Raw genomic sequence first — 15,894 nt, 5'->3', positions numbered from 1 at the left:
GTGTCGTTTTCAATTCTTGTAATGTCTCTGTCAAGTTTTGCTCTTTGAAAATGCTGACCTCATAAAATGAGTCAGGAGGTATTATCTCCCCTTCAATTTTCTAAAACTTTGTATAGAACTGTTCTTATTTCCACCCAAAACGTGTGGTAGAATCCACCAGTGTGGTCATCTGGCAATGGAGTTTCCTCTGTGAAAAGGAATTTTAAACTACAAATTTATTGCTGAATATACGATTATTGGGTTGATTTATTTCTTCTTCTTTGATAGTTTTTATTGTTTAAGGAAATTATCTATTTTATCAAAATTGCCAAGTTTATTGACATAACACTGTAAATAATATTGTTTTCTAATCCTTCAAAGAATTGTAGAAGCCATAATGATGTGACTGTTATCATTTCCAATGTTGGTAATTTGTATCTTCTATTTTTCCTATTAAGTGTGGTCAGAAATTTATCAGTTTTACTGATCTTCTCAAGGTAACAGCTTTTGGTTTACTTACTTTTATCTAAACTTTTCCTCTTTTATATTTCATAATTTCTATTTTGATCTCTATTATTTCCTTTCTTACATACTTTGGATTTACTCTCCTCCCTTTTTTCCAGTCCCTAAAGGAAGAAGCTGAAGTCATTGATTTTAGATCGTTTATATTTTCTTCTTTTAATATAGACATTTAGTGCTCTAAATTCCCCCTAAGTATTGCTTTTAGTGGCACCACAAACTTTGATATGCTTTATGCTCATTTTCATTCAGTCCAAAATATTATTACTCTTACTTTTGACTTCTTTTTGTTGCATGGCCTATGTCAAAGCATATTATGTAGTTTCCCAATATTTACTCTACACCATGCTCCACAAATCAGTCTGCTTGGAGGGTACAGGCATTATAGCTGGTCCTAAGTGAGCACTGGGGCAGTGAGACCTCTAAGATTTATGAGTTTCTTCCTCAACCTTGGGTCATCTTCTTACACATGTGCACTGTTCAGTACTCCATATTTCATGAGTTCTCTGTTTGTGCAGCTCTCTCCTCTCCATTACTCTGTCCACTAAATTCTAGCTGCCTTGAGCTCTCCAGACACTCTGGCCCATTTCCTCAACTCATGGAGTCCACTGGGATCTGGCTAAGTCTCCCTTCATGTTGCTGAAGACTAGACACTATCTCAAAGCCATGGCAACTCAAGGCCCCTCCTTGTTTGTTTCCCATCTCTCAGAGACCATCATCATTTATGACTTACTGTCCAATGTCTTGAAACTCTTTTTTCATATATATTTTGTCTGTTTAAAAAATTGACTTAGGTTTGTGTGTGTGTGTATGTAATAAATTCAGTACCTGTCACACCAACTCTAGATGACACTTTCCTGGTTATTTTAAATTCAGTTGTTTTATTTACGCCATTTTATGAGTGTAGGTAAACATTTTACACTGTAAGTTCTTAGAATGTCAGTGGTTATCTCAGAGGATGTTGCAGCAGTCTAAAAAGAAAGTTTTTTTGTTGTGGTTGTTGTTGTTTTTTGTTTTTTTCTAAAATGTAATCTCCTTCTGGTCAGGAGAGATTTAGAACCACATATTGACTAACACTTAGAGCAGCAGTATTTTATATATGTATTGCATATTCTGGTTTTAAAGGGCTTTTCATGAACATTCTCTCATTTGATTATCTATGGTTAAGCCTAGATGCAAACATACTAGAGCTTAGGAGACATGCTACCTTACCCAAATTCGCACAGCTAATAAGTGCTAGAGCTAGGTCTTGAACCCAGGCTGTCTCCCTCCCAGACCATTCTTGTAACCACTAGTCTACGCTTCAGGGCAGTGGGACACTCTTCTGAGTCTTTTGCTGCCTTCTGACTCTTTTAAACGACCTCAGTTGGTTCTACAGTGACAGATTATCTCACATATTGTGCGCTTTTGGAAATAATGCTCTTGTGCTATTGCCTAATGCAAGGCAAGGATTTCAGGTGGTGATGCTTATTGGGTGGTACTAATAACATCAGGGATATTATTCAAAGATAGATGAATGGCTCTGTGTGCAATGGATAGTGCATTGGACTTCTAAAGATAGATGATACCTTTGATGATAAATTCATACTATACTGGGTTAATTTTGTCATAAACTATTTTATATGAATATTCATTTCTGAGTTCTTCCTATATAAAATTTCAACCCCTAACAATTTCCAAGATCTACCATTTCATATTCCTCTTCTCTTCCTTAGTTTTTTCTCTTTAACACTTATCACCAGTATATATATATTTTTTAATAAATTTATTTATTTTTGGCTGTGTTGGGTCTTTGTTGCTGCACACAGGCTTTCTCTAGCTGCGGCGAGTGGGGGCTTCTCATTGCGGTGGCTTCTCTTGTTGCGGAGCACAGGCTCTAGGCGCACGGGCGTCAGTAGTTGTGGCTCACAGCCTTCAGTAGTTGCAGTGTGCAGGCTCTAGAGCACAGGCTCAGTAGTTGTGGCAAATGGGCTTAGTTGCTCCCTGGCATATGGGATCTTCCTGGACCAGGGCTGGAACCCATGTCCCCTGCATCGGCAGGCGGATTCTTAACCACTGCACCACCAGGGAAGCCCTATCACTAATATATTAATGTATTTTGCTTCTCTTGTTTATTGTCTGTCTCCTTCACTAAAATATAAGTTCCATAAGGACACACAGTTTTGTCTACTTTGTTCACAACTGTATGTCCTGTACCTATTGAGTAGGAAATCAATAATATCAGTTAAAATTTACATTTACATCTTGGAATTTATGTTATTTTGATGATTGTTGTGTAAAGGAGTGGAGAACTGTATCTGAGACTAAGTTTTCAGGAGCATTAGGATCTACTTGTACATATTCTCACTGCTATGGGACATGTATTGTCCATAAGAGGCTAAAGCATATAAGAAGATGATAAAGTCACTAGATGAGACAACCGTCTCGGCATTGTGCAGGAAGATTGCATTTGCATGTTAGCTTCTACCCCTCTCCTGATAACACCATCAGCTGTCAGGGCTGTCATGTTACGGAGGGATGGACCTTTACAGGGGAGGTAGTGGTACAGTAATTAGCAGCACGGCCACTGGTCACAGAATGCTGGGGTTCAATTTTCAACTATTGTATTTACTAGCTCTATAAATATTAGAAGTCACTATTATTTTATGCCAAGAATTTTTATCCAGAGACTTCAAGGGATTTTTCAACCCTTTGAAACTGTGTTCAAACCTACTGTGTGTAGGAGACGGATGCATCTTTCTTGGGAGGTCTACAGTTTTCATCAGATATTCAAGGTCTGTCAGTACTTACAATACTCTGGGAATCAAAGATCAAGTGATACTGTTATAAATATATCCCCCAAAGTGTATTCTTTTGAATTGGCTTAAACTCCCATAAGGCCAGCCAGAGTACTAATTTTTTGCAGGAATTTAATATTTCTATGTTTTTCATCCTCAAATGTACATAGACCAGAGCTATAAGATAACTATAACTTTACTATTATTATAATCACCTTTTCACAGTTGAGGTTAAGTAATTGGCCTATACTAACATGATGGAGACAAGAAAACCTCATACATAAATCTACAAAAGAAATGATCACATTTTACTGTCACTGATACCTATGTATCTCTCCTTTGAGATGCGCTTCCCTGAGAGTAAAAGCATAAGGCCTTCTTCACTTTGGCAGTCTCAGGATCCGGAAAGTGTAAAGGACATACTACATGTTCAATATATGTTTGTTGTAAAATAATTAAGCTGGATATTAGACAAAGATCTTCTAATTATAAATCTCCAACATATTCTCATTTCTTGAAGTCACACATCTTGTTATGAAATTAATCTAAAGGAGAGTGTCCTGCCTTTGCTAATGTACTGTTCCAGCATTTTCTCTCACTCAATATCTTCCTCAGCCAGGGTATCAACTATTAAGCTAACACATATTCATGTCATAGAAAGAAAAGTAAAGTAAAACATGAATTAAGAGTCTAATAAAAAGCAAAATATACATTTTGTTTCTATTGATAGCATACGGAAACTAAATCAAAGACCAGTCAGTTAGGAGTACTTTATCTCTTAATAATCTCAAACAACCAATCACAGAAAACCTCCTGTGTTATTATTTAGTGATCTGATCATTCTTTTGGCCACTAGTTGCATTCACTCTGTTCACCTGGTATCTGCATCACATACCATATTTTCAAATCTCCCTTTCTGATACCTTAATATCTCTGTTGTATTTCCTGATTATGGTCTCCTGGCATGTCATATTATTCCACTAAATTCCTTCCTAATACATTTCTCCCTGACACATCTTTCAATCAGTTAGATGAAGAGCATCCATCTAATCTGGGAGCTCTGCGAGGAAAGTAAGGGGAGCCTAGTGGCAGAGAATCAAGCTTAACAGGTGAGCAGAAAAGAAGTGAATAAGAATGTTAGGAAAGAAGGAAAAAAAGACGGGCAATAGGATCACTAGGTAAGAGTAGTATTGCTATGTTGATTTTTTTTCCTTATGAATTTCCAGCATAGCATCCAAGGAATATTGGTTAATGAATGTATAAATACTCTCTTCATTAAATCTAAGGGTAAGAGAAAATTGTTTTTAAGGTCTTGAGTATACTATCTTTCTTTTCTTCCCCCCTCCCTCCCTCCTTTCCTTCTTTCTTTTTTCTTCTTCCTTTTAAACTGTCAGTTCTTATATTCTGTACTTTGAGAACTACACTGAGTAAAAAAGTTGGGTCCCCAAATGTCCCAAAGATTGTGCAAAGATGTATTCTGTACTTCATAACAAGAAGACATTCCTGAGTATGCTACTAAGTCTTGTGGGGCAAGCTCGGTCTGACTATGAGTATATAAGCAAATATGGGAAGAATAAAATTTCATTAACTAATGATCTTCTCAGACATTGGACTATTAGGAAGATTTATAGGCAAAAAGTTGTATAACAAGGACATCCTAGTCCTTCTAAAATAATTCAGATTATCCAAGATCCATTAAATTCCACATTATATAAATTCAAAGTAATTCTTATTCTCAAATTTTGACATTTGCTTACACAATATCAAACATATTTATATTTGTGAAAAACAAAGTTTACTTTCTAAATAAGAAATTAAAAGGCATAACTCTTGAACTTCATAGATTAATATATCTAAACTCTAATAATTTTGTTGTGCAAATAATGCCAGCAAAACGATAGTGTTTCAAATCATTCAGGTTAAATTATAGGGAAGAAAAAACAACAGTATTATTAATTTGACTCATTTTTAAAATGATACTGAATGTGGTTTGAAGAAAAAAAACAGTATGTTAGCCCTTATTGTTTCTTAGTAAGATGGAACATTTATGTGTATTTAAAATTTTTGAATGTAATAATATATTAAAATTATTCATATGCTTCCTAGTATTGGTTATACGAGGGATTAATTCTTAATTTTTGTTTACTTGGAAGGCCATTTAATAAGTGCATTTGCATTATTAAAACTGATTTATCAAACAATAATGTCTATGATTGTGAAAAATCATGTTACTTGAATTATCCAGAATTCCTTTGACCACAGGTTATTCTTAAAGGTATTTGAGAATAACCTCAAGTAGCACTTGCAAATTCAGATATCATAAACACTTCCAAGTTTCAGTTCAAAAACACAAAGTGATTTCATAGGATAATGCTTTATTAAAAAATAAAGCCTGTCTTTTTAGAAAAGCCCTAGTGTCTTTGAATTATGTATAAAAGAATTATTTTGAAAACTTAAAAAATGCCTCTAATTTCCCATTTAACAGTAAATATTGCATGCAAAAAGACTCTAGCAGAGTTTCTAAACAAGTATTAAAATGACCAACTGATCAGTAATTTGTATCACTTTACAGAAAAGATTTGACAGTAAATTACTGAGTCTATATGTGCATGCTACAGCATAGTATGTTCAGAGTCAAAAAATAAAGTAAAATGCAATTACCCTAAAAGACATTTCAAGATTCTCTCCACCCCAGATATCCATTCCTGCATCGTAAGTTCCTATCTCTTCAAAGTAGTTTCTGTCAATAGAAAATAGGCCACCAGCCATAGTAGGGGTCCTAGTTGAAAAAAAACAAAAAGAAAAGAATATCTTTTGAAAACAATGTGTGGAGTTTAATGAGACTACAGCAAATATTTTTGAGACATTTTAAATTAAAAAAATAGTACTCAAAAATCTCAAACTGGAAACATAAAGCCAAGTTGTTAGAGGTTTTAAAATTAATAAATAGCATTTTATTTCACACTTTCTGTAAAACTAAATTTAGATTAGTCTATATTTTTCTTACAGGTGATCAAACAGATACAAGGAAGGAACACTGGCCATTTAAGACAGAGGCATATACATCCTTTCTGAAAGGCATAGTGAAGAGAAGTTAGTGCTCTTAGCACTATCCTTAAAGAGATGAACTGGTCATGAAACTACCAGTTGTCTTTTGTCACCTAATTATAAATTATTTGAATATGAACTCTAGAAATGTATGGAAGTGGTTTCTCTATGAAAAGATCTATAGCCTATTTAAATATGAAAAATATTAAATGCTGTAAAATGTTTATAGGCAATAAGTATCTAATGATAGTCACATAAGTATAAGTACCATAGAACTTTATATCTAATTGTTTACAGCTGTTTACCCAGTTAAAATGATAGAATGAATCATATAACCCTATGGATAAACATAAATCCTGTATGCTATTCACAGTTTTAGAAGGACATTTGGCCAAGATCCAAAACTTTTTACTAGGAATAAATGCTTTTGGTTCTCATATTCAAACTTTCTCTATAGAAACTAAGAAGTCAGGTGTTAAGTTTCAAAAAGAATAATTAATTTTTAATCTAAAAAGTTTCATTAAAATCAGTGGTTAATGTGTGAACCACACAAGTTTTCTGTATAAGCAGTGTGAATTGAAACTGAAAAAGAAAGTTCTAGTTGTTCACAAATGAATCTATACTAGCAATGATTATTTTTGAATACAGGTTTTCAACCTTTGTAGCACATTAGCAGCACCTGAAGCACCTTTAAAAAATACATTTCCATGCTTGGGTGCCACTCTCTGCAGATTTAGATTTAATTGGCCAGGAGTGCGGCCAGATCTTTGATATTGTATAAAGTTCCCAGATGAGTCTACTGTGCTGCTAAAGATGAGAAACGGATCTAGTAACTTAGATTTGGAATGCTCATCCAGGTACAGTTGACCCTTGAACAACATGGATTTGAACTGCTCGGGTCCAACTATATGCAGATGTTTTTCAACAGTAACTACTACAATACTACATAACCCATGGTTGGTTGAATCCTCTGATGTGGAGAAACCTTGGATACCAAGGGCTGACTATAAATTATACTCAGATTAACCCCTGAGTTATTCAAGGGTAGTTTGAGATTGTTAGAAAACCAAATGTTCTATTTTTCTCAAAATTATATCCTCTTCTGCCACCGGATATGATCATGTCCTCTAACTGAACAGTGTAGTTCATTGAAAAACTACCAAATAATATTGTACTTGGATATCTACCATATCACAGAGTTCTCTATTTCCCCCAGTGCTCTCACTGTTTTATACTCAGGTAATTAACTGTCCATCAGTCAGAGTAGCAGAGCCTCACTTGGTCTGAGTTGTTTTATTACTTTTGGTCTTGCTGGGTTCCTATCAAGAACAGTATCATTGACCTAACGAGTAATAGAGAGAAACACTAACAAAGCTAAGCAGATGGTAATTATGGAGTAGCCATGACCCTCACCTGATTGGGGTTTTGGAACTCCATGGAAATAACTGTATAAGGTATTACAGTGCTGAACAGTCTAATGAAATGAGGAACAGAAATTGCTGCAATTACCCTATCATAATGTAACCAGGTGCTTAAGAATGTTAAGGATGCATTTTTAACGATCAGAGTGCCTGTTCACTTATCTATTTACTAATAGGGAACTAATGCATTTAACTTAAATACATGTATTGACTTTCGTCTTACAGTTGGTGATAATTCCTACAAATATGTGAGAAATGTATTATAAATGGCTACAATAAATTATATACTTAACCATAAAAATGACTCAAATAAGTTTTACTTTTAGTTGAAAAGTAACAAAAGCTTAAAAAACAATTGCTCAAAAAATTCCTGTATTTTCTGAAGATGGAGAATTTTTTTGTGTGTATTTGCAATGTCAGTTAGCTCTCTCAAACAGTCCGGGGATGGTGCCTTAAATAATACCTACAGACACAGACAGTGTTGTATAGCATGTTCTGTTCTAAGTTAACTGCTTTGTAATGTCCCCCCATGAACTATTTACATATTCCTGTGCAGACCTTAAGTGTTCAGGGTACCTAGAAAATTAAAAACCTTGATTATAGTTGAGTTAGCTAAAATTGTCTTTTTAAGGTTGTGTCTCTGCAATGTCGGACCAACCAATTCCATCAATTTTATTGGGGAAAATATAATCAGCCCAATGGCTGCAAATATTACCTACCACACAGTAAGTAGGTGAAGATGAATTGAGTTAATAGAACTAAAGCACTTGGCACAGTGCTTGGTACAGTATAAATAGTTAATAAGGCTGGGTAATACATCTTTCTTGTTGTTGCTGATGTTAATCGTTCAATCAAAATCTTAAGTGTCCTTCAACTAATTTTGGCTCCCCATATACATGTTGTCATTTTGGATTTCAAAATCATTTAAAAACACTTCAGATCTAAGAGGTTGAACTCTGCCTCTCTGAACACACCTTTTAATTTTTTAACCCCTCCTATTTCAATCCTATGGAAGTCACTTTTTATCCTTCATTGATGGTTATCATTCCTTAGCTACTCCATATTCTCACAGAATAACTCCCTGCAGAAATCGTTTGCTTCCCTCCTCCCACCCCCTTTCCAAGACCCTGCCATGTCAGCGAACACCTAGCTGAGCACCCTAGGTTCTCTGTTCTTGCCTGACTGACCCCATTCTCTTTTTATAAATATTGGTTCCTGGGCAAACTTACCCTTCTCATCTACCTCTGCTCCTAAGACCTAGAGAATCACTAAAAAAGTAATAAGCTGAGGTCATCTGGTCCTGCTACAAGTCCATGTTATTGACCTTCTGCTAGTCCAGAAAGACCTAACAATCCTTTTACCTCTATTTGTTCACCTGTCTCATTTTTAACTGAATATTTTCCAAAGGTTTTGGACTATTCTCAAGAAGTTGAAGATTGAGGCAATGCATAAAATCTAAACTCTCTCAATCATGAACTCTAAACTCCCTCAATCTCTACGTTAATATGTGTATGTTTCTCAGGGCCTCTTCCTTCCTCTTGTCGCAGAGAAAAGAATGTCTCCTTTCCTCTCACTGTGGGATAGCATTCACCCTTTTGCCCTCAGCCAGCTCTTTTCTGACTATAAGCATACTTTTTTTGTTTTTATTACCCCTTGATTTACTGAGATTTGCAGATATTGTGTATTTTACAAATTGAAGGTTTGTGGCAACTCTGAGTTGAGTAAGTCTATCGGCATCATTTTTCCCAAAGCATTTGCTTACTTCATGTCTCTGTGTCATTTTGGTAATTCCACACTATTTCAAACTTTTAAATTATTATTGTATTTGTTGTGCTGATCTGTGATCAGTGATCTTCGTTGTTAACTACTGTAGTTAGGTGCACCACGAACCACGCCCGTATAAAACAGTGAACCTAATCAATAAATGTTGTGTGTGTCCTCACTGCTACACCATCCAGCTGTTCCCCTGTCTCTCTTCTTTTCCTTGGGCCTCCCTATTCCCTGAGACCAATTAATATTCCTACAATGATCTCTAAGTGTTCAAGTGAAAGAAAATGTCCTACATCTCTCACTTTAAATCAAAAGCTAGAAATGATTAAGCTTAGTGAGGAAGGCGTGTTGAAAATCGAAATAGGCCTAAAGCTAGGCCTCTTGTGCCAAACAGCCAAGTTGTGAATGCAAATGGCAAGTTCTTGAAGGAAATTAAAAGTGCTACTCCAGTGAACACATGAATGGTAAGAAAGCAAAACAGCCTTATTGCTGATATGGAGAAAGTTTGAGTGGTCTGGATAGAAGATCTAACCAGGGCTTCCCTGGTGGCGCAGTGGTTGAGAGTCCGCCTGCCGATGCAGGGGACACGGGTTCGTGCCCCGGTCTGGGAAGATCCCACATGCCGTGGAGCGGCTGGGCCCGTGAGCCATGGCCGCTGAGCCTGCGCGTCCGGAGTCTGCGCGTCCGGAGCCTGTGCTCCGCAACTGGAGAGGCCACAGCAGTGAGAGGCCCGCGTACCGCAAAGAAAAAAAAAAAAAGATTAAACCAGCTACAAAATTCTCTTAAACCCAAGCCTAATCTAGTGCAAGGCCCTAACTCTCTTCAATTCTGTGAAGGCTGAGAGAGGTGAGAAAGCTGCAGAAGATTGCTTCTAAAGCTAGAAGAGGTTGGTTTATTAGGTTTAAGGAAAGAAGTTGTCTCTATAACACAAACCTGCAAGGTGAAGCAGCAAGTGCTGATGTACAAGCTGCAAATTATCCAGAAATCTAGCTATTATTGAAGTTGCCTACACTAAAACACAGATTTTCAATGTAGATGAGACAGCCTTATATTGGAAGAAAATGCCATCTTAAGACTTTCATAGTTAGAGAGGAGAAGTCAATGCCTGACTTTCAAAGCTTCAAAGGATAGGCTGACTCTCTTGTTAGGGGTTAAGGAAACTGGTGACTTTAAGTTGGAGCCAATGCTAATTTACCATTCTGAAAATCCCAGGGCCCTTAAGAATTGTGCTACATCTACTCTACCTGTGCACTATAAATAGAACAACAGAGCCTGGATGATAGCAAATCTCTTTACAACATGGTTTACTGAATGTTTTAAGCCCACTGTTGAGACTTACTAAGGTGAACCTGGTCACCTTAGTGCTCTAATGGAGATGTACAACAAGATTAATGATGTTTTCATGCCTGCTAACACAACATCCATTCTGCAGCCCATGGATCAAGGAGTAATTTTGACTTTCAATTCTTATTCTTTAAGAAACCCATTTCATTAGGCTATAGCTGCCATAGATAGTGATTCCTCTGATGGATCTGGGCAAAGTTAATTGAAAACTCTCTGGAAAGGATTCACCCTTCTAGATGCGATTAAGAACATTCATGATTCATGGGAAGAGGTCATAATATCAACATTAATAGGAATTTGGAAGAAGTTGATTCCAACCTTCAAGGATGACTTTGGGGGGTTCAAGACTTCACTGTAGGATGTAACTGCAGATGTGGTGGAAATAGCAAGAGAACTAGAATTAGAGATAGAGCCTGAAGATGTGACTGAATTGCTGCAATCTCATAACAAACCTTTAACAGATGTGGAGTTGCTTCTTATGAATGAGCAAAGGAAACAGTTTATTGAGATGGAATCTACTCCTGGTAAAGAGTCTGTGAAAACTGGGAAATGACAACAAAGGATTTAGAATATTACATAAATTTAGTTGATATAGCAGTGGCAGGATTTGAGAGGACTGACTCCAATTTTGAAAGAAGTCCTATGGATAAAATACTATCTAACAACATTGCATGCTACAGAGAAATAATTTGTGAAAGGAAGAGTCAATCGATGGGGTAAACTTTACTGTCACTTATTTTATGAAAATCCCACAGTCATTAGGCATCAACACTGAGGCAAGACCCTTCACCACCAAAAGATTATGACTTACTGTACGCTCAGATAATGGTTAGCATTTTTTTAGCAAGTATTTTTTAACCTAAGGTATGTATATTTTTTAGACACAATGTTTTTGCACACTTAAAAGACTACAGCATAATGTAAACATAACTTTTAAATGCACCAGGAAACCAAAAATTTGTGTGACTTGCTTTATTGTGATATTTGCTTTATTGCAGTGGTCTGGAACCAAACCCACAGTCTCTGAGCTATGCCTGTACTCTTTCAGCTACCTGTTCATTGACTATTACATTTGTGTTTTATGCGTTTGATTTCTAGATTGTCCCCTTGAGCTTACAAAACTGCTCATCTAAGTTCTATCCTAAACCATAATACATCTTCACTCCATCCTACTACTCATTCAAACCAGGGACATATATTTTCTATTCCCTTCACTGGTGACCTTATTGAAAGGATACTTTCTAACATGCTCCCTCAACTCCTCTTGACCTTCTCACTAGAATCTGGATCTTGCTCCCATCTCTATAATAACCTCTTTCTGAAAGGGCCCATTGATGATGAACTTCAACAGCCTTTCCCTGCCTTCTTCCTTTGAAAGCATTTAACACAATTTACCAACCTCCTTGCTTAAATTCTTTTCACTTCTGACTCCCATTGCATTGTTCTAGAGAGGTTTTTCCTTCTATCAGTTTAAATATTTATTTTATGATGCTTATTGATTCCCCTTCCTCTTCCTTTCCCTTGCTGGCTATCAGATCTCAGTCAAGCTTTTAGTTTCACATCTGTGACATGAGTATAATATACCATTACAGTATTGTTTTGCAGACATATGTGCTTAATAATTATCTTATTTTCCCCAAAATGTAGTCTTCTCAAGGGTCTCTCAGTGGCACTTTTCTCTTTCTCTTTACCTGTATCAGATCATCGGTCATATGCCTTTAACCATCACCTCTATGAGGATGACTCCTGATCTCTGTTGTCTTTTCTCTCTTCCCTCCTCTGCATTGGTTGTGCTTTTCTAAGTACTCACTAGATGTTTACTTAAAAAACTCCTTCTGACTCTGCTCAGTGTATGTAACATAGAACTGAGAGTGTGCTACCACATCTGTTTCTCTTTCAAAGTCCTCTATTTTTTTTCTAGCGTCCTAAGACTTTATTCATCAGACCTTATTTCATCAAACCACCTTCCAGCACCTTTTTCTTTTTTGCCTAATTCGGTCATTTCCCAAATACTTCCTTTTTTTTTTCTTAAGTATTTTTGACACTTATCTCTGTTATCAGGGTCATTTTCCAATTTTAGTCCTTTTATTTCTAACCATTTGTTAATGGAACTCTCATGCTTCTAGAGTCTGCTACTTCTAAAATTTATCCTACAAATCACAGCCAGATTAATTTCTCTAAATAAGAATTCCTCTAAAACTGTTGACCAGATGTTTCAAAACCTATTTTAATAAATGCCAGCTTTTTAGGGCTTCCCTGGTGGTGCAGTGGTTGAGAATCTGCCTGCTAATGCAGGGGACACAGGTTCGAGCCCTGGTCTGGGAGGATCCCACACGCCGCGGAGCAACTAGGCCCGTGAGCCACAACTACTGAGCCTGCGCATCTGGAGCCTGTGCTCTGCAACAAGAGAGGCCGCGACAGTGAAAGGCCCACGCACCGCGATGAAGAGTGGCCCCCGCTCGCCGCAACTAGAGAGAGCCCGCGCACAAAAACGAAGACCCAACACAGCCAAAAATAAATAAGTAAATTTATAAAAAATAAAATAAAATAAAAAAAATAAATTCCAGCTTTTTATCTTGGCAGCAGGGATCTGGACCTACCCAATGAGCTCCTCCATTCCCTTTAACTATTTATCTGTACTTAAAGTGTTTAGTTATACCAGTAAATGCTTCACACTTTCCCACCTTGGTGCATTTGTTCACATCAATTTCTCACTTGAATTTTCCTTTGTAAACTCCCCTTATATGTTCATACCTGCTCCATTCTTAAGTCAATGCAAAGTTGATATATTCCATACAGGCTGGCCTTAGTACAAGCCTCTTCCCTCCAGTTTGGTTGTACTCTTTCCCTTCTACCTTGTACTATAGCACTCTGTTTCTCTCAAGGCAATTGTCACTTCTTATTGAGTATTGTGAGTACTGAGTATTTGACTTCCATATTTGAAAGTCAAAATTACCTGCAATTTTACTTCTGAAATTGCAAAAATTCTTTGCTTACATCTGCTAAATTGATAATAAAGATGCCTTCACTAATTCTAGGGTGTTTAAAGACCTTATCCTCTACTTAGAGTTCTGGGGATTGAGTTTGATAGTATATTAGAATTACAGATATAAAGCTTTATGACAATGCAGAGTAGTAAAGAACTCAAAAAGTAAGTATTTGACATGGAAAAATACTGAAGCTTTTCAGCAGAACTTGATAAGTCCAAAGAAATTGTGATAGAATACATTTGATTATTCAGTAATGCTAAAATGCAAGGCCTGTATTTTCTCCAATAAGACAATATATCCCATACTTTACACTGAGATAACCACCATGTGTGTGAAAAGCAGGTAGACAATAAAGAAACTCTAAGAGGCAGCCAATTAGTTTTTAGGAGTATAGACTTTGTATCTAGATTGACTGGGTTCAAAACTCAGTCCCACAGTGTGACCTTCAGCAAGTCACTTAAACTCTATGCTTTAATTTGATCATCTATAAAATGGGGAAATACGTTTTTTTTTTTTTTTTTTTTTGCGGTACGCGGGCCTGTCACTGTTGTGGCCTCTCCCGTTGCGGAGCACAGGCTCCGGACGCGCAGGCTCAGCGGCCATGGCTCACAGGCCCAGCCGCTCTGCAGCATGTGGGATCTTCCCGGACCGGGACACGAACCTGTGTCCCCTGCATCGGCAGGCGGAATCTCAACCACTGTGCTACCAGGAAGCCCGGGAAATACGTTTTAATGTAATACTCTTAAGAATAGTATCAACTCAAAGCAAGTACTGCACATTTAAATACTAATTTTAATGAAGAAGAGGAAAACATCTGTTTATCAAGATTATAATCAAGAAACACAAATACCATATGCTAACACATATATATGGAATCTAAGGAAAAAAAATGTCATGAAGAACCTAGTAAGGTAAGACGGGAATAAAGACACAGACGTACTAGAGAATGGACTTGAGGATATGGGGAGGGGGAAGGGTAAGCTGTGACAAAATGAGAGAGTGGCGTGGACATATATACACTACCAAACGTAAAATAGCTAGTGGGAAGCAGCCGCATAGCACAGGGAGATCAGCTTGGTGCTTTGTGACCACCTAGAGGGGTGGGATAGGGAGGGTGGGAGGCAGGGAGACGCAAGAGGGAAGAGATATGGGAACATATGTATATGTATAACTGATTCACTTTGTTATAAAGCAGAAACTAACACACCATTGTAAAGCAATTATACTCCAATAAAGATGTTAAAAAAATAAATAAAAATAAAAACATAATAAAAATAAAAGCTAATGGAGCCATGAATAAAAATATCAGTAAGTAATATTATGAATAGTAATAATAAAAAACAGATTATAATCAGCTTTATCTTATTGTTTTCAGAGTCTAATCAATTTTCAATAGAATTGTAATATTTTAGAGCTTTAAAAGCCCTACAGATTTGGTCAACCAAATTTAATTGCAATGTATTTATATGACTTGTTCCAAAGACGCCCCCAGATAGTTAGTGGTCCAGTTAGGAAAACAATTTCTTTCTACATATAAATTATCTATCTATTTATCTATCTATCTATCTAATCATCTGCCAATCCATCATCTCTCAATTTATCCTTATAACTCACACAACAAAAGATTTGAGGTAGCTAATTCAAAATACACTTTTTCTGATTTCAAGCTCCAAATTTATGTACCACGTTTTCCTGTGAATGTTACTACTGCTCTTCAAAGCAATTTCTTTTAAAGTTATTGAAACATCATTTCTTCTCACTAATCCTTTGATATATCAGGATTCTATTTAATCTTACTTGGCAAATAACCAAGATCGCTGGAGAAAAAGTGTAAAGAAGATTTGTGAGACCATAGCTCAGCTTTAGGCTGTTATTTGAAACAGTCAAATTACACAATATCTAGACTGTTAATGTTTAGCTCTGTATTAATAACATTTCTCACATATTATAAACCATGATAAAGAAAAATGATAAGCATAAATATTTTATTATTTACACAAATGTGAGGCAAATAGTTGAAATGTTTCCATAATTTTGATTTTTTCA

General features: G+C 36.4%; 1 protein-coding gene across 6 annotated transcripts in view; it reads right to left on the bottom strand.

Moving 5' to 3' along the window:
* Window positions 1-15,894, bottom strand: part of GALNT13 (polypeptide N-acetylgalactosaminyltransferase 13) — a 561,510-nt gene that overhangs the window by 194,768 nt on the left and 350,848 nt on the right. For all 6 annotated transcript variants that reach the window (XM_004276801.4, XM_033400037.2, XM_049712719.1 and 3 more), the window contains one exon: window positions 5,937-6,054. In XM_004276801.4, coding sequence (XP_004276849.1) covers window positions 5,937-6,054 — 118 coding nt within the window. The remainder of the gene's footprint in view (window positions 1-5,936; window positions 6,055-15,894) is intronic.

Source organism: Orcinus orca, chromosome 7 (genome assembly GCF_937001465.1).
Source record: "Orcinus orca chromosome 7, mOrcOrc1.1, whole genome shotgun sequence".
Lineage (NCBI taxonomy): Eukaryota > Metazoa > Chordata > Mammalia > Artiodactyla > Delphinidae > Orcinus > Orcinus orca.
This window is presented reverse-complemented; position numbering and strand designations above follow the sequence as displayed.